The following is a 22,371-nucleotide window of genomic DNA, read 5'->3' on the forward strand; positions in this document are numbered from 1 at the left end:
TGAGATGAGTGCTCACCTGCTGGGGCTTGTGTAGAGGCAGTTCTGAACCTGGCAGCCTGGTGAGGTGGTGACAGGGATAATGTCGTACTCCTGGAGTACAGGTTCAGAGCCAAACTGCAGCACTCCAAACTGCAGGTTGAGCCCAGAGATGTCTGCCGAGCCAGGCATCTCCACCGGCGTCGCTGGGATCTGGAATAAAATATAATAAATGGTTGATGTCAGCGAAAGCAAGGAAATTAAGTTATGAAAAAGTAGGGAGAGGTAGGGATACATAGGTGTTAGGCAAAGAGTGCTGAAAGTAAAGTGAATTTGTGCTCACTGTTTGCTGCGAGTGAGCTAGTGTTACCTGAGGAAAATAATTAGAAGCTGGGCGCAGCATGACCGGCCATTCACTCTCTTTACATCGTCTTTGTATCAGTGTTGAGCTGTTACCTTGGTCGTGATGGAGGTCCTCTTCTTCTGCTGCTTGAGCTTGTGCTGCTGCAATGGCAGGGGGCTGGAGCCCTGGGCATCCGGCGAGCTAGGGGACACCTGCTGCCCAGGGGGCACCGTCATTTTGGGGAGGGAGGACACGGGGGGCGCCATGAGGGACGAGGGGGTGCTCTGTGGGGGCAGGGAGGAGGAGACAGAAGGGGGGAGGAAGGCATCCAACACGGAGGTGGATTGGTAGGGCTGGCGCGCTTTGTGAAGGGGCTATGGGCCGCAGGCTCCAGCTGGGCGTTCATGTCTGGGGAGGTGATTAGAGAAAGGAAGGTAGGGGCTACACCTAATGGCTATAAACTTAAAACAAATATCTGAATCTGAATCTTGCATAGGGCAATTAACATGTGTCCTCTTCATAAACAGAAATACCAGTCATGTAGGCATTTCTAACTCTCTCCAAACCAAAGTCAGTCTAGCCTCTATATACACCCCCTACTTTACTTGACAACCATCCAAACTGCCTCTATAGTCCCGGTATCTCCCTGATTGTCCTCTTACCATACTGGCCCAGCGCTGCAGGGCTGGTGTCCCAGGAGGAGGGGGAAGGCTGTCCTGTTTGGGAGTGCTGGGCAGCCAGCTGAGCCAAGGCCTGGGCAGTCTTAAACTGCTCCAAGAACTGGGAGCCGCTGGTCGTCCCTGTGCTGCCTCCTTTAGGGTCCCCTACTTCACCGAAGCCCTTGCTTAGCATGCTCACCTGCAATGGGAACAAAAGAGGAGGAACTGACATTCTGCAAGTTTTAGGAATGAGTGTGGAACAGAATAGAACAGCTGTGCTGGTTTATTGCTTGAACACTTAAAGTGGAACTGACTGGATTGGAATAACATTGCCGTAAGTCTTATTCAAAGTCTTCTTATGCATTTGGAAAGTCCACTTAAATTGTTTTCCCCCCCCTCAATCTACACACAATACTCCATGACATAGAAAAAAGTTGAAATTATAGCAAAAGTTTTTATTTTTAAATCTACTGAAATAGCACATTTAAATAAGTATATAGACCCTTTACTCAGTACATTGTTGAAGCACCTTTAGCAGCGATTAGAGCCTAGAGTCTTCTTGGGTATGACACTACAAGCTTTGCACACCTATATTTGTGAAGTTTCTCCCATTCTTCTCTGCAGATCCACTCAAGCTCTGTCAGGCTGGATGGGGAGCATCGCTGCACACGTAGATGGGGAACGTCGCTGCACAGCTAAGTCCAGGCTCTGGCTGGGCCACTCAAGGACATTTAGAGACTCCTGCATTGACTTGGCTGTGTGCTTAGGGTTGTTGTCCTGTTGGAAAGTGAAGTTTCACCCCAGTATGAGTTCCTGAGCGCTCTGACGCAGGTATTTATTAAGGATCTCTCTGTAATTTGCTCCATTCATCTTTCTCGGTCACCTCCGTGACCAAGATCCTTCACCCACAATTGCTCAGTTTGGCCATGCGGCCAGCTCTAGGAAGAGACTTCGTGGTTCCATACTTCTTCCCTTTAAGAATGATGGAGGCCACTATGTTATTGGGGACCTTCAATTCTGCAGAAATGTTTTGGTACCCTTCCCCAGATCTGTGCCTTGACGCAATCCTGTCTCGAATTTCTACGGACATCTCCTTCGACCTCATGGCTTGGGTGTTTTCTCTGACATGCACGCCAATCAAGTAGAAACATCAAGGATGATCAATGAAAACAGGATGCCCCTGACCTCACATTAATATAGAGTGGGAAAGCGGCCGTGCGATTGGACAATTAATTGTCACTACAGTAAATAAAACCTAATAAAAACATTTGTCTCGTCCATGACCCAAGTCTACGCAGACCGGTGCACCATAGCCAAATCAGAGCTACAGTAAGGCCTTTATAAAACAAGCCATTTGCCACATGGGCCTGCCATCATTCACTTTGAATGGGACTGTGTCTTTACAGGCAGTTGCAACAGCACAACTTTAGATTAGAAAGCATTCTGCGAAAGCCACCAAATACACAGATTTCTGCAAATATAGTACCAGTCAAAAGTTGACACCTATTCATTCAAGGGTTTTTCTTTATTTTTCACTATTTTCTACATTGTAGAAGACATAAAAAACTATGAAACTATAACACACATGTAATCATATAGTAACCAAAAAAATTGTTAAACAAATCAAAATCCATTTTATATTTGAGATTCTTCAAAGTAGCCACCTATTGCCTTGATAACAACTTTGCACACACTTAAAATTCACTCAACCAGCTTCATGAGGTAGTCACCTGGAACACATTTCAATTAACAGGTGTAACTTGTTAATAATTTGTGTTGTGACGAGGTAGGGGTGGTATACAGATGATAGCCCTATTTGTTAAAAGACCCAAGTCCATATTATGGCAGCTCAAATAAGAACAGCTCAAATAAGCAAAGAGAAACGACATTCCATCATTACTTTAAGACATGGTCAGTCAAATTTCAAGAACTTTGAACGTTTCTTCAAGTGCAGTTGCAAAAACCATCAAGCGCCATGATGAAACTGGCTCTCACGAGGACCACCACAGGAAAGGAAGGCCCAGAATTACCTTTGCTGCAGAGGATAAGTTCATTAGAGTTACCATCCTCAGAAATCAGCAATTAACTGCACCTCAGATTGCAGCCGAAATAAATGCTTCCCAGAGTTCAAGTAACAGACACATCTCAACATCAACTGTTCAGAGGAGACTGCATGAATCAGGCCTTCATAGTCGAATTGCTGCAAAGAAACCACTAAAGGACACAAATATGAAGAAGCGACTTCCTTGGGCCAAGAAACACAAGCAATGGTCATTAGACCGGTGTAAATCTGTCCTTTGGTCTGCTGAGCCCAAATGAGATTTTTGGTTCCAACCGCTGTTTCTTTATGAGACGCAGAGTTGGTGAACAGATGATCTCCGCATGTGTGGTTCCCACCGTGAAGCATGGAGGTGTGATGGTGCTTTGCTGGTGCTCTGCACTTAGTGGGAATATAATTCGTTTTTCAACAGGACAATGACCCAACACACCTCCAGGCTGTGTAAGGACAATTTGACCAAGAAGGAGAGTGATTGAGTGCTGCTTCAGATGACCTGGCCTCCACAATCACCCGACCTCAACCCAATTGAGATGAGTTGGACCGCAGAGTGAAAGAAAAGTAGCCAACAACTGCTTTGCATATGTGGGAACTCCTTCAAGACTGTTGGAAAAGCATTCCAGGTGAAGTTGATTTACTTTGAAGAGTCAAAAATATAAAATATATTTGGATTTGTTTAACACTTTTTTGGTTACTACATAATTCCATGTGTGTTAATTCATAGATTTGATGTCTATAATCAAAATAAAGAAAAACCCTTGAATGAGTAGTTGTCCAAACATTTGACTGGTACTGTATGTAAATACCACGGGAGTCCTCTTACATTTGGGAACTTTACAGTCCTATTGATCAAACAACCATAAAAAGGCAGGCCAACAAGATCAACAACTAATGCTAGCCAGAGGAAGATGAGCTAAAAATCTAACGAAGGAACATTAGATAAACCCTCAAACTTTTTCTGCTAGTGGGCCATCACAACTGCACTAATAAACAATGGGGAATAAATTTACATTTAAGTCATTTAGCAGACGCTCTTATCCAGAGCGACTTACAAATTGGTGCATTCACCTTATGACCTCCAGTGGAACAGTAGTGCATCTAAATCTTTTCAGGGGGAGGGGGGGTGAGAGGGATTACTTTATCCTATCCTAGGTATTCCTTAAAGAGGTGGGGTTTCAGGTGTCTCCGGAAGGTGGTGATTGACTCCGCTGTCCTGGCGTCGTGAGGGAGTTTGTTCCACCATTGGGGGGCCAGAGCAGCGAACAGTTTTGACTGGGCTGAGCGGGAACTGTACTTCCTCAGTGGTAGGGAGGCGAGCAGGCCAGAGGTGGATGAACGCAGTGCCCTTGTTTGGGTGTAGGGCCTGATCAGAGCCTGGAGGTACTGAGGTGCCGTTCCCCTCACAGCTCCGTAGGCAAGCACCATGGTCTTGTAGCGGATGCGAGCTTCAACTGGAAGCCAGTGGAGGGAGCGGAGGAGCGGGGTGACGTGAAGAGAACTTGGGAAGGTTGAACACCAGACGGGCTGCGGCGTTCTGGATGAGTTGTAGGGGTTTAATGGCACAGGCAGGGAGCCCAGCCAACAGCGAGTTGCAGTAATCCAGACGGGAGATGACAAGTGCCTGGATTAGGACCTGCGCCGCTTCCTGTGTGAGGCAGGGTCGTACTCTGCGGATGTTGTAGAGCATGAACCTACAGGAACGGGCCACCGCCTTGATGTTAGTTGAGAACGACAGGGTGTTGTCCAGGATCACGCCAAGGTTCTTAGCGCTCTGGGAGGAGGACACAATGGAGTTGTCAACCGTGATGGCGAGATCATGGAACGGGCAGTCCTTCCCGGGAGGAAGAGCAGCTCCGTCTTGCCGAGGTTCAGCTTGAGGTGGTGATCCGTCATCCACACGGATATGTCTGCCAGACATGCAGAGATGCGATTCGCCACCTGGTCATCAGAAGGGGGAAAGGAGAAGATTAATTGTGTGTCGTCTGCATAGCAATGATAGGAGAGACCATGTGAGGTTATGACAGAGCCAAGTGACTTGGTGTATAGCGAGAATAGGAGAGGGCCTAGAACAGAGCCCTGGGGGACACCAGTGGTGAGAGCACGTGGTGTGGAGACGGATTCTCGCCACGCCACCTGGTAGGAGCGACCTGTCAGGTAGGACGCAATCAAGCGTGGGCCGCGCCGGAGATGCCCAACTCGGAGAGGGTGGAGAGGAGGATCTGATGGTTCACAGTATCGAAGGCAGCCGATAGGTCTAGAAGGATGAGAGCAGAGGAGAGAGAGTTAGCTTTAGCAGTGCGGAGCGCCTCCGTGATACAGAGAAGAGCAGTCTCAGTTGAATGACTAGTCTTGAAACCTGACTGATTTGGATCAAGAAGGTCATTCTGAGAGAGATAGCGGGAGAGCTGGCCAAGGACGGCACGTTCAAGAGTTTTGGAGAGAAAAGAAAGAAGGGATACTGGTCTGTAGTTGTTGACATCGGAGGGATCGAGTGTAGGTTTTTCAGAAGGGGTGCAACTCTCGCTCTCTTGAAGACGGAAGGGACGTAGCCAGCGGTCAGGGATGAGTTGATGAGCGAGGTGAGGTAAGGGAGGAGGTCTCCGGAAATGGTCTGGAGAAGAGAGGAGGGGATAGGGTCAAGCGGGCAGGTTGTAGGGCGGCCGGCCGTCACAAGACGCGAGATTTCATCTGGAGAGAGAGGGAGAAAGAGGTCAGAGCACAGGGTAGGGCAGTGTGAGCAGAACCAGCGGTGTCGTTTGACTTAGCAAACGAGGATCGGATGTCGTCGACCTTCTTTTCAAAATGGTTGACGAAGTCATCTGCAGAGAGGGAGGAGGGGGGAGGGGAGGAGGATTCAGGAGGGAGGAGAAGGTTGCAAAGAGCTTCCTAGGGTTAGAGGCAGATGCTTGGAATTTAGAGTGGTAGAAAGTGGCTTTAGCAGCAGAGAGAGAAGAGGAAAATGTAGAGAGGAGGGAGTGAAAGGATGTCAGGTCCGCAGGGAGGCGAGTTTTCCTCCATTTCCGCTCGGCTGCCCGGAGCCCTGTTCTGTGAGCTCGCAATGAGTCGTCGAGCCACGGAGCGGGAGGGGAGGACCGAGCCGGCCTGGAGGATAGGGGACATAGAGAGTCAAAGGATGCAGAAAGGGAGGAGAGGAGGGTTGAGGAGGCAGAATCAGGAGATAGGTTGGAGAAGGTTTGAGCAGAGGGAAGAGATGATAGGATGGAAGAGGAGAGAGTAGCGGGGGAGAGAGCGAAGGTTGGGACGGCGCGATACCATCCGAGTAGGGGCAGTGTGGGAAGTGTTGGATGAGAGCGAGAGGGAAAAGGATACAAGGTAGTGGTCGGAGACTTGGAGGGGAGTTGCAACGAGGTTAGTGGAAGAACAGCATCTAGTAAAGATGAGGTCGAGCGTATTTCCTGCCTTGTGAGTAGGGGGAAGGTGAGAGGGTGAGGTCAAAAGAGGAGAGGAGTGGAAAGAAGGAGGCAGAGAGGAATGAGTCAAAGGTAGGCGTGGGGAGGTTAAAGTCGCCCAGAACTGTGAGAGGTGAGCCGTCCTCAGGAAAGGAGCTTATCAAGGCATCAAGCTCATTGATGAACTCTCCGAGGGAACCTGGAGGGCGATAAATGATAAGGATGTTAAGCTTGAAAGGGCTGGTAACTGTGACAGCATGGAATTCAAAGGAGGCGATAGACAGATGGGTAAGGGGAGAAAGAGAGAATGACCACTTGGGAGAGATGAGGATCCCGGTGCCACCACCCCGCTGACCAGAAGCTCTCGGGAATAAATAGTAAGTAGCCTGTTCTTCCTTCTGCAGCTTGCCTGCTAATGCATTCTTATCCCAACCAAGAACCCAAGCTAACAGGCTAAAGTTGGCTAGCTTGTTACTTCCAGACACAATGAGAGAACACCTCACTCTGACCATTTTACTTGCCATAGCAGAGCTGGTTAGGCTGTTTACATGTTATCTGGAGCGTTCGTGACTAACCATAACCTTTTTATTTTGCCTTTGTTTACTGACACCAGTCATATTCTGCAGGTGTTGCACGTTCGTAAATTAATCTGTTATTCTTCACTCTGGCACACAGATGAGAGTGCTCTGAAATCGGAGTTGATAGCATATCTTGCATTCGCAAATTGACTCTGGCTAACTGGATAACAGTCGTTCAAGGTTCAGCATAGTGATTCACATTTCTGGCTAGCTAACCTAGCTGCACCTGCATCTCTAGCTGTGTAGCAGGTGAAAAATGTTATGAGGGGAAAAAGTCACTCACTCACCAACTGCTCCAATGACATCCTCCTAGAAGCTAGCTATCGTTAGGCTCTGTGTTTTTACCTTGCTCCATAAATAGATATGCTAGCCTATTAGCTACATTATGACTGACTTGTGATCATTGCCCTTGCTAGTTTGATTGTATTGACATTAGGGCTGGGCGATATGGCTAAAATATCATATCAGGTATAAAAAATTAAAGACAATATTATGTTTTATTAATATGAAGTCATTTCAATGGGTCTTTCTCTATTCAGATTGCTTTATACTGTTCAATTCAACCAACAATTATCTTCAGCATTATCAATCTCTGCATTTCCTGCACTCATTTGAGATCATTTTCACACTGTCACGTAGGGCTTCACGATATGGGAAAACAATCTCAGCATTATTTTTAACCAAATGTTGCAATTGCGATTTGAGCAAAACACTTGGGTGAACTGTAGGAATCATGGAAATGGAATTACTCTAAATCTATAGTTAGAATTTAAAAGTGGGCACTTTGAATACAGTCTGACATAACGAATGAAAATGCCAGTGAATAGTTATTGTGACAGGGTAGCAACCAAACTGTTGACAAGTGTTTCCTAGGGGACCCTGTAATATTTGGCTACATTGAATGTTCTCTCTTAGCTATTCATGTAGCTAACATTCATGCAATGCATATTCCTCTTTGATTTAGAAGATACTGTTGCACAAACATGCCTATTGGGTCTACACCATCACTGGTATTATCAGGCTGTATAGCTACCGTAATTTCCGGACTATAAGCCGATACTTTATTCCCACACTTTGAACTTCGCGGTTTATACAATGACGCGGCTAATTTATGGATTTTTCCCGCTTTCACAAGATTCATGCCGCCAAAAAACTGAGCACAGTCACATAATGTGACATAAATCGAGCGTGCTCAAACTTCCCATCATTCTGATTACGGTAGTAATGTTGTCACCCTCATCATGGCAAAGACACAGAGAAATGCATATGATGCAGCTTTCAAGTTGAAGGCGATAAATCTGGCTGTTGGAAAAGGAAATAGAGCTGCTGCATGGGAGCTTGGCCTTAATGAGTCGATGATAAGACGTTGGAAACAACAGCGTGAGGAACTGACTCAGTGCAGAAAAACAACAAAAGCTTTCAGAGGGAAGAAAAGCAGATGGCCCAAAGTATTTGCAGCCACTCGACATCAGTGTAAATCGTGCATTTAAGGTGGCGCTCCTTGTTCAGTGGGAGGCTTGGATGACAAGTGGGGAGAAATCCTTCACTAAAACAGGCCGCAGGCGAAGAGCATCTTATGGTCAAGTCTGCCAGTGGGTCCTGACAGCGTGGAGCATTGTCAAAAAATCCACTATCATCAACGGGTTTCGAAAGGCTGGACTGCTGTGTGTTGAAGGGGCAGCATGAGCTCAGCGGGGTATTTGCCTCCGGATGAAAGTGACGAGAGCGACAATGAAAACGATCCAACATCGGATGAAGCAATTCTGAGGCTATTCAACTCCGACACCGAAGGAGATGACTTCAGTGGTTTCAGTGCACAGGAGGAGGAAGATAGTGACCAATGACTTTCTTGGTAGGCTACTGTTTTAATTTTTGTTACAAGCCGTGTTTCGTTAAAGCCTATTTATTTTTGTTACAAGCCGTGTTTCGTTTAAAGGCTGTGTAAAGTTAATTTGTTTCAATGTACCGGTAGGCACCTGCGGCTTATAGACATGTGCGGCTTATTTATGTACAAAATACATATTTTTTAATAATTCAGTGGGTGCGGTTTATATTCAGGTGCGCTTAATAGTCCAGCAATTACGGTAGTTACATTTGCTCTGACTCAGTACATTTATTAGCTAGCTAGATAGCCAGTCGGCTAGCGATTAGCGGCTAACACGATTTAGGCCCATCTTGCTAAGACAAACTAGCCATTTGCAGATGTAAGAAACACAAACTAATAGTGTAATTATAGAACGCTAGTGGATTTATATTAAGAAGCAAAGTGAAAACAGCACCGTTGTCATCATTGCTGCATGTGCTACATTGACCACTGAACGCAAGTGTCTCTTGGTCGAGGAACAACAAATGAGCTCCTTGAGTAAAGGGGGAGGGGCTAGGTCTGTGTGGAAAGCGGCATGGAGAAAGAGAGAGGACTCAAGTAGTGGAGTAAACTATAAAAATAGACATTACACACAGCATATCACATTTAGCAAACCAAACATTCAAATACCATTATAGAAGGTAAACAAACCAGTTTGTGCATCAATAACGGTATATTGTCAAATACAGTATACCCCCCAGCCCTAATTGACATTCCCAGGCTTAGTTACATTTGTCCGTTTTTGGCCAGAATATTGAGTCATTGAAACAAACAGCGCATCCTGAATGAAGGCAGCAAACAATGTACCAGGCCAACTGTGATTTACAACCGGATAGCAATATTCTCTGGACTACAAAGAAATGGATTGGAGAATGATATTAATCATACACTGAACTGCAGCCATCTATTCTGCCAACAATGCCTTACTGTACATCCTGGAATGTTGAGTCAAATAGAACATATTTTTAGAACCTCAAGTTGGTTTGGTAGAATAAACTGTGAATTTGATATTTTTGGACAAAGTAGTTAAAACGCGGTCAGTTCCACTTTAAGTACAGTCAGTAAAAATGTAGAATTGAGAAGAAGCTGTTGTGTGTCCTGTGGGCTCACCACGCTGTGCTGGTTGTAAGGGGTGCTGCTGGAGGGGGGTTGTGACAGCGGCACACCCTGCTTGGAGTTGCTGAAAACCAGTGACTGGGGGAGAGAGGGGGGCTGGCTGGCTTTCATGGGGCCCAGGGCCTCTGCCTCTGAGGAGGATGGGGGAGTCTTCCCCAGCAGCACAGCCAGGTCAATCCTGCAGGGGACAGAGGTCACAAATCGTTAGGAATTAGCCTTGTCCAAGCCAGAATGGCCCATAGGGCAGTAGCTCATCTCTTGCTTCTGTAGCGCGAGTCAGCTTGATGTACAAGTACACCCCCTGGACAGAATGCTAACCTATTACAGGGTCTGTGCAACAGATGTTGTTCTGATTCGTGTTAGCTAACCAATTGTATGTATGATAGTACATTTTGGGGTTGATGAAACCAGATACAGAGCTGAAAATCATAGGCATAACACAAGAAGTGCTTGAATTACAAAAATGGATTTTCTCAGTAACTTTGGCCATATGACTAGACTGCAGTTTGGTGATGTTGAAGATTAATTGTTTAAATGGACATGAGACAAGATACACACCCTTATAACAAAAATGCATGGCTTTCAGTGAGTGGGTGAGGAGTTCAGCCATATAAATCTTAGCCAAATACATTTAAACTCAGTTTTTAACAATTCCTGACATTAAATCCTAGTAAAAATTCCCTGTCTTAGGTCAGTTAGGATCACCACTTTATTTTAAGAATGTGAAATGTCAGAATAATAGTAGAGAATAATTTCTTTCAGTTTCAATTTCTTTCATCACATTCCCAGTGGGTCAGAAGTTAACATACACTCAATTAGTATGTTAGCATTGCCTTAAAATTGTTTAACTTGGATCAAACATTTCGAGTAGCCTTCCACAAGCTTCCCACAATAAGTTGGGTGAATTTTAGCCCATTCCTCCTGACAGAGCTGGTCAGGTTCCTAGGCCTCCTTGCTCGCACACGCTTTTTCAGTTCTGCCCACAAATTTTCTATAGGCTTGAGGTCAGGGCTAAGTGATGGCAGCTCCAATACCTTGACTTTGTTGTCCCTAAGCCTTTTTGCCACAACTTTGGAAGTATGCTTTGTCCATTTGGAAGACCCATTTGTGACCAAGCTATAACTGATGTCTTGAGATGTTACTTCAATATATCCACAGAATTATCCTCCCTTTGTTGTCTTTAAACCATTTTGCCACAACTTTGGAAGTATGCTTGGGGTCATTGTCCATTTGGAAGACCCATTTGCGACCAAGCTTTGACTTCCCGACTGATGTCTTGAGATGTTGCTTCAATATATCCACATCATTTTCCTCCCTCATGAAGCCATCTATTTTGTGAAGTGCACCAGTCCCTCCTGCAGCAAAGCACCCCCACAACATGATGCTTCCACCCCCGTGCTTCACGGTTGGGATGGTGTTCTTCGGCTTGCAAGTCTCCTTGCAAGTCTCCCCCTTTTTCCTCCAAACATAACAATGGTCATTATGGCCAAACAGTTCTATTTTTGTTTTATCAGACCAGAGGACATTTCTCCATTTCTATTTCTTTGTCCCCATGTGCAGTTGCAAACCGTAGTCTGGCTTTTTTTATGGCAGTTTTTGAGCAGTGGCTTCTTCCTTTTGCTCAGCGGTTTTTCAGCTTATGTCGATATAGGACTCGTTTTACTGTGAATATAGACACTTTTGTACCTGTTTCCTCCAGCATCTTCACAAGGTCCTTTGCTGTTGTTCTGCGATTGATTTGCACTTTTCGCACCAATGTACGTTCATCTCTGGGAGACAGAAAGAGTCTCCTTCCTGAGCGGTATGGTGGCAGCATGGTCCCATACTGTTTATACTTGCGTACTATTGTTTGTACAGATGAACGTGGTACCTTCACACGTTTGGAAATTGCTCCCAAGGACGAACAAGACTTGTGGAAGTCTACCATTTTTCTTTCTGAGGTCTTGGCTGATTTCTTTTGATTTTCCCATGATGTCAAGAAAAGAGGCACTGAGTTTGAAGGTAGGCCTTGAAATACATCCACAGGTACACCTCCAATTGTCTCAAATTATGTCAAATAGCCTATCAGAAGTTTCTAAAGCTAAGACATCATTTTCTGAAATGTTCTAAGCTGTTTAAAGGCAGTCAACTTAGTGTATGTAAACTTTTGACCCACTGGAATTGTGATACAGTTAATTATAAGTGAAATAATCTGTCTGTAAACAGTTGTTGGAAAAATGACTTGTGTCATGCACAAAGTAGATGTCTTAACCGACTTGCCAAAACTATAGTTTGTTAACAAGAAATTTGTGGAGTGGTTGAAAAACACATTTTAATGACACCAACATAAGTGTATGTAAACTTCAACTGTATATGTGTGATAGCATGACTGTAGATTGACTAGCTGTTTGTGTGTCTGCATGCCGCATCAGGCCTGCCCACCGCTGTCCTGCAGTGATGGTGACATTCTCCCGGGGGAGTGGCATGGAGGCCACACTGGAGGCTGTGAAGATCTTGGTCTCTGACAGCTAGAGAGAACGACAGAGAAATTATTAAGATCAATGTATCAGCATTAAAGGGATCAAGCCATAACTAAATGCATTAACCTAAAACTACAAACAGAAGAATAAAGCAGATGGCTGGAGTATTTCAATCGGAGTGTTCCCTATATAACACCAGAGACCCTCTGTTAGATCTGTAGCTATTTGGGCATAAGCAACACCAAGTTTAGTGTTCAGGCTTATTTTAACATCTGGGTACATATGCAGAACGTCCATAAAATGTGACTTTGGTGATATATATTTAAAAAACTGGTCAAAAGAGGATCTGCCAAAATATGGACAGTACATCAAGGCATACAAATAGGCATACCACCAAATCAATAAATAGGCATAGTAAAAAAGGGTACTCACGTCCTCATTCCAGTCCTCAGTACCCCACTCTTCTGTTGCACTCCTCCAGGGACCTATAGGAATGTAAAAGAAAGAAACAAACTGTACTGAGTACTAGGTTTCAAACCAACAGGCATCAAACAGAAAAGGAGATGCGATGTTTAGGGCCTCAGAAGATGGTGGTTCAATCTTACTAGGGACAGAGTCAAATTTGGGTTGGTAATTTGTTCCGTCTCCTCCCGCTGTGTACTCAATCCCTACAAGAAAGGAGAAGTGAGAGGTGAGACCTGTGATTGAGGAGTTAGCGAGAACTTTGGTCATCTCTCAGTTCAACTAGGGATAACCGGTAACACGAAAGTAGCTCACCTTTTAGCCAAGCAAATTTCTATAGCAACAAATCCTTCAGAACTAACCTGGCTAACTCCATTTATCCTGAATGACGTGTCTGAGCCGTGAGTTGAGGAGCAATGAAATCAGATTCCCTCTTTCTTGCAAAGACTACCTCCTCATGCCCTTTATTTGAGGAAAACTGATTAAATATTTTATAAAAACATTGTATTTTCTTTTTTAAATAAAGGTGTAACTGTACACATGTTCATACCGGTTAGTTCAGTTGAACTGAGACCTCGGGTTGCGCTGAACCCAAAATAAAACCTCTAGACCTATAGGCTATGCCTACACTGCGTTGTAGGCCTGTGCCTCTTGAGTAAATCTGAGCTGAAAATAACATTTACATTTTACATTTAAGTCATTTAGCAGACGCTCTTATCCAGAGCGACTTACAAATTGGTGCGTTCACCTTAAGACATCCAGTGGAACAGCCACTTTACAATAGTGCATCTAAATCTTTTAAGGGGGGTGAGAAGGATTACTTTATCCTATCCTAGGTATTCCTGAAAGAGGTGGGGTTTCAGGTGTCTCCGGAAGGTGGTGATTGACTCCGCTGTCCTGGCGTCGTGAGGGAGTTTGTTCCACCATTGGGGGGCCAGAGCAGCGAACAGTTTTGACTGGGCTGCGCGGGAACTGTACTTCCTCAGTGGTAGGGAGGCGAGCAGGCCAGAGGTGGATGAACGCAGTGCCCTTGTTTGGGTGTAGGGCCTGATCAGAGCCTGGAGGTACTGAGGTGCCGTTCCCCTCACAGCTCCGTAGGCAAGCACCATGGTCTTGTAGCGGATGCGAGCTTCAACTGGAAGCCAGTGGAGAGAGCGGAGGAGCGTGGTGACGTGAGAGAACTTGGGAAGGTTGAACACCAGACGGGCTGCGGCGTTCTGGATGAGTTGTAGGAGTTTAATGGCACAGGCAGGGAGCCCAGCCAACAGCGAGTTGCAGTAATCCAGACGGGAGATGACAAGTGCCTGGATTAGGACCTGCGCTGCTTCCTGTGTGAGGCAGGGTCGTACTCTGCGGATGTTGTAGAGCATGAACCTACAAGAACGGGCCACCGCCATGATGTTAGTTGAGAACGACACGGTGTTGTCCAGGATCACGCCAAGGTTCTTAGCGCTCTGGGAGGAGGACACAATGGAGTTGTCAACCGTGATGGCGAGATCATGGAACGGGCAGTCCTTCCCCGGGAGGACGAGCAGCTCCGTCTTGCCGAGGTTCAGCTTGAGGTGGTGATCCGTCATCCACACTGATATGTCTGCCAGACATGCAGAGATGCGATTCGCCACCTGGTCATCAGAAGGGGGAAAGGAGAAGATTAATTGTGTGTCGTCTGCATAGCAATGATAGGAGAGACCATGTGAGGTTATGACAGAGCCAAGTGACTTGGTGTATAGCGAGAATAGGAGAGGGCCTAGAACAGAGCCCTGGGGACGCCAGTGGTGAGAGCGCGTGGTGAGGAGACAGATTCTCGCCACGCCACCTGGTAGGAGCGACCTGTCAGGTAGGACGCAATCAAGCGTGGGCCGCGCCGGAGATGCCCAACTCGGAGAGGGTGGAGAGGAGGATCTGATGGTTCACAGTATCGAAGGCAGCCGATAGGTCTAGAAGGATGAGAGCAGAGGAGAGAGAGTTAGCTTTAGCAGTGCGGAGGGCCTCCGTGATACAGAGAAGAGCAGTCTCAGTTGAATGACTAGTCTTGAAACCAGACTGATTTGGATCAAGAAGGTCATTCTGAGAGAGATAGCGGGAGAGCTGGCCAAGGACGGCACGTTCAAGAGTTTTGGAGAGAAAAGAAAGAAGGGATACTGGTCTGTAGTTGTTGACATCGGAGGGATCGAGTGTAGGTTTTTTTCAGAAGGGGTGCAACTCTCGCTCTCTTGAAGACAGAAGGGACGTAGCCAGCGGTCAGGGATGAGTTGATGAGCGAGGTGAGGTAAGGGAGAAGGTCTCCGGAAATGGTCTGGAGAAGAGAGGAGGGAATAGGGTCAAGCGGGCAGGTTGTTGGGCGGCCGGCCGTCACAAGACGCGAGATTTCATCTGGAGAGAGAGGGAGAAAGAGGTCAGAGCACAGTGTAGGGCAGTGTGAGCAGAACCAGCGGTGTCGTTTGACTTAGCAAACGAGGATCGGATGTCGTCGACCTTCTTTTCAAAATGGTTGACGAAGTCATCTGCAGAGAGGGAGGAGGGGGGAGGGGAGGAGGATTCAGGAGGGAGGAGAAGGTGGCAAAGAGCTTCCTAGGGTTAGAGGCAGATGCTTGGACTTTAGAGTGGTAGAAAGTGGCTTTAGCAGCAGAGACAGAAGAGGAAAATGTAGAGAGGAGGGAGTGAAAGGATGCCAGGTCCGCAGGGAGGCGAATTTTCCTCCATTTCCGCTCGGCTGCCCGGAGCCCTGTTCTGTGAGCTCGCAATGAGTCGTCGAGCCACGGAGCAGGAGGGAGGACCGAGCCGGCCTGGAGGATAGGGGACATAGAGAATCAAGGGATGCAGAAAGGGAGGAGAGGAGGGTTGAGGAGGCAGAATCAGGAGATAGGTTGGAGAAGGTTTGAGCAGAGGGAAGAGATGATAGGATGGAAGAGGAGAGAGTAGCGGGGAGAGAGAGCGAAGATTGGGACGGCGCGATACCATCCGAGTAGGGGCAGTGTGGGAAGTGTTGGATGAGAGCAAGAGGGAAAAGGATACAAGGTAGTGGTCGGAGACTTGGAGGGGAGTTGCAGTGAGGTTAGTGGAAGAACAGCATCTAGTAAAGATGAGGTCGAGCGTATTGCCTGCCTTGTGAGTAGAGGGGGAAGGTGAGAGGGTGAGGTCAAAAGAGGAGAGGAGTGGAAAGAAGGAGGCAGAGAGGAATGAGTCAAAGGTAGACGTGGGGAGGTTAAAGTCGCCCAGAACTGTGAGAGGTGAGCCATCCTCAGGAAAGGAGCTTATCAAGGCATCAAGCTCATTGATGAACTTTCCGAGGGAACCTGGAGGGCGATGAACATGTCAGGCTATTCCGTTATAACAAGAGCCTATGCAAACATTTATCAAAATTATAATCTTAATTGGTACATTTCAAACAGTCCAGTAGTTAGGAGCAACGGGGAACTAAACCCTGTCTTTCAAAGATAATTCGTAAAAATCCAAATAACTTCACAGATCTTCATTGTAAAGTGTTTAAACACTGTTTCCCATGCTTGTTCAATAAACAATTAATGAACATGCACATGTGGAACGGTCGTGAAGACACTAACAGCTTACAGACGGTAGGCAATTAAGGTCACAGTTATGAAAACTTAGGACACTAAAAAGAGGCCTTTCAACTGACTATGAAAAACACCAAAAGAAAGATGCCCAGGGTCCCTGCTCAACTGCGTGAATGTGCCTTAGGCATGCTGCAAGGAGGCATGAGGACTGCAGATGTGTCCAGGGCAATAAATTGCAATGTCCGTACTGTGAGACGCCTAAGACAGCGCTACAAGGAGACAGGACGGACAGCTGACCGTCCTCGCAGTGGCAGACCACGTGTAACACCTGCACAAGATCGGTACATCCGAACATCACACCTGAGGGACAGGTACAGGATGGCAACAAACGGTATCGATTTGGAGGTGGAGGGTCCGTCATGGTCTGGGGTGGTGTGTCACAGCATCATCAGACTGCCTGCAATGACAACAAGCTCAATCTCAACGCTGTGCGTTACAGGGAAGACATCCTCCTTCCTCATGTGGTACCCTTCTTGTAGGCTCATCCTGACATGACCCTCCAGCATGACAATTGCCACCAGCCATACTGCTCGTTCTGTGCGTGATTTCCTGTAAAACAGGAATGTCAGTGTTCTGCCATGGCCAGCAAAGAGCCCAGATCTCAATCCCATTGAGCAGGTCTGGGACCTGTTGGATCAGAGGGTGAGGGCTAGGGCCATTCCCCCCCAGAAATGTCCAGGAACTTGCAGGTGCCTTGGTGGAAAAGTGGGGTAACATCTCACAGCAAGAACTGGCAACGCTGGTGCAGTCCATGAGGAAGAGATGCACTACAGTACTTAACCTCTCTGCGCACGGAACCCGCTAGCAGGCTGAAATTCCACAACATACGGTGATCGCTACATAAATAGTCATATTAAACATTCATGAAAATACAAGTGTCTCACATGTATCGAAAGCCTAGAATCTTGCTAATCCAACTGCGTTGTCAGATTTAAAAAAGGATTTACTGCGAAAGGATACGATGCGATTATCTGAGCATAGAGCCCCATAAAAAAAATACAATTTTAAACAGCACAGGCGTAACATAATCAAACTGCATTAAAATAAATCAATGAGCATTGGAATTGCAAACAGACGAAGATCGTCAAAGGTAAACGTTTGCAATTTTGTTTGCAATTGTCTGTTTGCAATTCCAATGCTCATTGTTACACAATGAATGATCTTTTGTTTGATAAAATCCGTTTTTATAGCCTAACACAAAACATTTTGTGAACCGCTTGTGTCGTGAATTCCGTCTCATTCCATTTTCGACGACACATTCCAGGTAAATAACCCACACAGAACGTGACTTTTCCAGTCATGTTTGGTTTCACTGCAATCAACTGGTTTGTTTGTAACACAATCATTTCGCAGGACGTATTGACTGAAAGAAACCAATTTGAAGACAACAAGTCATGACATTGTGCACCAATGATTTGCCCACTGTTTCGTTGATTGACTGTCTTTTAACCCAATAACCACTGATTGTCTTGAAATCTAGCTGGGTAGATAGCCAATGAGCTGAGCTAAACGGCAATACGCCATGTTTATGTGTTGCAAGACCAACCCATGTAGTAAGCTTCAGCGTAAAGTGAGTAATTCGCTATTGAAGTTTCATACCGGAAGAAGCTACACATATTACGCACTGCAGTGTTTGGTGAATGCGCAGATTCAGCTGTTTATATATATCAATCATTATGGCGACTAAGTCAGGGAAAGCTAAATCTAAGTCTAGATATACAGATGTACACACAATTTTAGAATAAATTGATTGGGAAGGTGAGACAGAGATTGTTGAAGGACGCTTCATTTAGCGATTGTGGCGGAATATTTTTTGAACGGGAGAGGACATCGTTTTGGACTGGTAAGTTATCATGCTAATGCCTTGTTTGAAATTAATAATATAAAATATTATTTGTGATTTTTTTTTTAATTTAGAAGCAATATATAAACATGCAATGTCATGAAATGTGAGATGGGTGTGTCTGCCGCCCCACCCCAACCCACATGAAATAGTCTATTTGAGGCTGTTGAGAGGGCAGGACCACATCAATGGCCAAAGTGAAATGGAGACAGATACAGCTGGTCTGTTGTAATATAATAAAGATAGTAGATCTAGCTGGTCTGTCATAATATAATTGAGACAGTAGGATCTAGCTGAAATGTCATAATATAAAAGAGACAGATCTAGCAGGTAATAATAATATAATAATATATTCAACTTTCAACTCTCTATATATATATCTGTTTATTATACCTGTTGATACAGGGCTCATATGGGGCTCATACAGGGCTCATATGTGAAACTATTCTAACTGAACATTTTCTGACTCCGAATGGGAGTCTTATCCGGTGTCCTGTATGAATTTAGGTATGCTCTCTCTAATTCTCTCTCTCGGAGGACCTGAGCCCTAGGACCATGCGTCAGGACTACCTGGCATGATGACTCCTTGCTGTCCCCAGTCCACCTGGCCTTGCCGCTGTTCCAGTTTCAACTGTTCTGCCTTCGGCTATGGAACCCTAAACTGTTCATTTTTACTCTTGAGGTGCTGTCCTGTTGCACCCTCTACAACCACTGTGATCTCCACCCGGCACAGCCAGAAGAGGTCTGGCCACCCCTCATAGCCTGGTTCCTCTAGGTTTCTTCCTAGGTTTTTGCCTTTCTAGGGAGTTTTTCCTAGCCACCGTGCTTCTGCATTGCTTGCTGTTTGGGGTTTTAGGCTGGGGCTATATAAATTGATTTGATAGAGGACTGAGGGTCTTCCAAATATTGAAAGTGTGTAATGTTATTTTGTAAATGTATATATTTTTTTCTTCATTCTTTGGGGGGTGTTAGAATACCATTTTGGTATTTTGTATATAGTTGTTTAAAAATGTATGCCTTCACCAATTTGGCCACATTTGGGCTACATGTGTGGGACACCTGGGTGACTTCATGATAAATGTCATGTAGCACACTCATTTTAGAAGTTATCATTCTGAAACGTTGCACAAGTACTGTTGCCCTCTTATATTTTTCACTGAAATTGTCCCCATCATCCTATTGAGATGTTTGTTTTATCTTGTTCATTTTAAAGATGATACAATATATTAAAAAATTCATTGTTTTATCTAAACCAGATCTATTGTGTGTTATTCTCCTACATTCAATTCACTTTTCCACAAACTTCAGTGTTTTCTTTTAAATGGTACCAAGAATATGCATATCCCTTGGTTCTGTGCCTGAGCTACAGGCTGTTAGATTTGGGTATGTCTTCAGGCGGAAATTGCACAAAGTAGAGGGGGAGCTGCAAGAGGTTAATGCAGCTGGTGGCCACACCAGATACTGACTGTTATTTTTTATTTTGACCCCCCCCTTTGTTCAGGGACACGTTATTCCATTTCTGTTAGTCACATGTCTGTGGAACTTGTTCAGTTCATGTCTCAGTTGTTGAATCTTGTTATGTTCAAGCTAGAAAAATTCTGCAGAACTATTTCTGCTTTTGTTTCATAGCTGCTTAATGCACAAAGAAATATAAATCCTATATAATCACCCCCTGCGCAGAAACGCTGCCTGGCAGGAGACCTGTGTGCAATGAGTGAAGTGTTAATACATTTTTGGGGGGCTGCGCACAGGTATACAAGTTGGTCTAATTTACTCAAAAGTCGACAAAGTGAGACTGTCCTCGTTTTCATTTACATTGTTTTGTTCATAAACTCAGTTGTTTGCAACATTAGTTTTAGTCTGCTGCTTCAACTGGCTGGTAAAAAATCTGAGTGGCTGATATATAAAATGTATATGTTAGGCCCTGCTGTACTTTTAGTTTATGGTTGACACCATATGGTTTCTCAACGAGTTCAAATCACATGAATGCATCCAACTGGTATTTACTCCCACATGGTTACACATGCAGCATCAGAGTGGAAACTTGAGGCCCAACATAATAATCCAGTCACAACAGACAATGCAAGGAACATTGTGGATGGCATTTAATTATCCCGCTGTATCGAAACGTGACCCCAAAACCGCGATACGTACCAAACCGTTACACCACTATTAAAATACCTATCACATTACACATTGAGTAATGAAAGAATGCATTTGAAACTTCGCACACAGTAAAACTTTTCTATGACTTAACTTCATTGGGATAGGGGGCAGCATTTTCACTTTTGGATGAAAAGCGTTCCCAGAGTGAACTGCCTCCTACTCAGTCCCAGATGCTAATATATGCATAATATTAGTCTTAGATAGAAAACACTGAAGTTTCTAAAACTGTTTGAATGATGTCTGAGTATAACAGAACTCATATGGCAGGCAAAAACCTGAGAAAAAATCCAAACAGGAAGTGGGAAATCTGAGGTTTGTAGATTTCAACTCAGCCCCTATTGAAGATAACCAATATCCCACTATGTTGCACTTCCTAAGGCTTCCACTGGATGTCAACCATCTTTAGAACATTGTTTGATGCTTCTACTATGAAGGGGGGCTGAATGAGAAGGGAATGAGTCAGAGGTCTGGCAGAGAGCCAAGGGCTCATGACGCGCGGTCATGAGAGAGTTAGCTCTCGTTCCATTGCTTTTCTACAGACAATGGAATTCTCCGGGTTGGAACATGATTGAACATTTATGATAAAAACATCCTAAAGATTGATTCTATACATCGTTTGATATGTTTCTACGACCAGTAATATAACCTTTTGGAATTTTTGTCCGACCTTTCCGCTGGAAGTTGCATGCGCGTTTCGATTTGTTTACTAAACGCTCTAACAAAAGGAGGTATATGGACATAAATGATGAACTTTATCGAACAAATCAAACATTTATTGTGGAACTGGGATTCCATTCTGATGAAGATCAAATGTAAGTGAATATTTATCATGCTATCTCTGACTAATGTTGACTGCACAACATGGCAGATATTTATTTTGACTGGTTTGGGCTCTGAGCGCCGTACTCAGATTATTGCATGGCATGCTTTTTTCGTAAAGTCATTTGAAATCCGACACAGCGGTTGCATTAAGGAAAAGTTTATCTAAAAGTTCCATGCATAACACTTGAATTTTCATCAACATTTATAATGAGCATTTCTCTAAATTGATGTGGCTCTCTGTAAAATCACTGCATGTTTTGGAAGTACTGAACATAACACGCCAATGTAAATTGAGATTTTTGGATATAAATATGCACTTTATCAAACAAAACATACATGTATTGTGTAACATGAAGTCCTATGAGTTTCATCTGATGAAGATCATCAAAGGTTAGTGATTAATTTTATCTCCATTTGTGCTTTTTGTGACACCTCTCTTTGGCTGGAAAAATGGCTGTGTTTTTCTGTAACGAGGTGCAGACCTAACATAATAGTTTGTGGAGCTTTCGCTGTAAAGCATTTTTGAAATCAGACACTGGCTGGATTAATGAGAATTTTATCTTTAAAATGGTGCCTAATAATTGTATGTTTGAGAAATGTGATTTTTGAGAGTTCTGTTGATTTGTATTTGGCGCCCTGCAATTTCATTGGTTGGCGAGGTGTTCCACTAGCGTTCCCAGACAGGTTAATGAATTTACTTTAAAATCGATAGTAGCGGAAAAAGGTGCTTGTGCATTAATAAGCACACCAAAGACGGCATTAACAATACAATAAAGACGGCACTTCTAAAAGCCTATTTCACACCATAGCTTGATGAATTTGCAAAATAGCTTTTATTTCATTTTGATTTTGGCACAAATTAAAAATGTGGCATTGAGTCGCCCATGGATTGATGTTTCAGCATTGTCTCAATGAAGAGTTTGGTGTTCAACTAGCCACGTGCAAAACACACACGGGGTTAGAAGTCTGCTAGAGTTAGAAGCAGGCGGACAAGCAATATCCACCGTTGTAGTACGGATGAAGCCTGAGCTGGAATGTGAAG

At 44.8% G+C, this 22,371-nt stretch overlaps 1 protein-coding gene across 1 annotated transcript in view; it reads right to left on the reverse strand.

Annotated features, from left to right (window-relative positions):
• The window catches only part of ubap2l (ubiquitin associated protein 2-like), a 96,090-nt gene that overhangs the window by 38,634 nt on the left and 35,085 nt on the right, over positions 1-22,371 (reverse strand). Inside the window, 8 exon segments of the mRNA XM_065017657.1 lie at positions 17-189; positions 433-678; positions 681-727; positions 982-1,177; positions 9,997-10,180; positions 12,424-12,509; positions 12,894-12,946; positions 13,067-13,129. Coding sequence (XP_064873729.1) covers positions 17-189; positions 433-678; positions 681-727; positions 982-1,177; positions 9,997-10,180; positions 12,424-12,509; positions 12,894-12,946; positions 13,067-13,129 — 1,048 coding nt within the window.

The sequence above is a fragment of the Oncorhynchus nerka genome, linkage group LG4 (assembly GCF_034236695.1).
Source record: "Oncorhynchus nerka isolate Pitt River linkage group LG4, Oner_Uvic_2.0, whole genome shotgun sequence".
In the NCBI taxonomy this organism is placed as follows: domain Eukaryota; kingdom Metazoa; phylum Chordata; class Actinopteri; order Salmoniformes; family Salmonidae; genus Oncorhynchus; species Oncorhynchus nerka.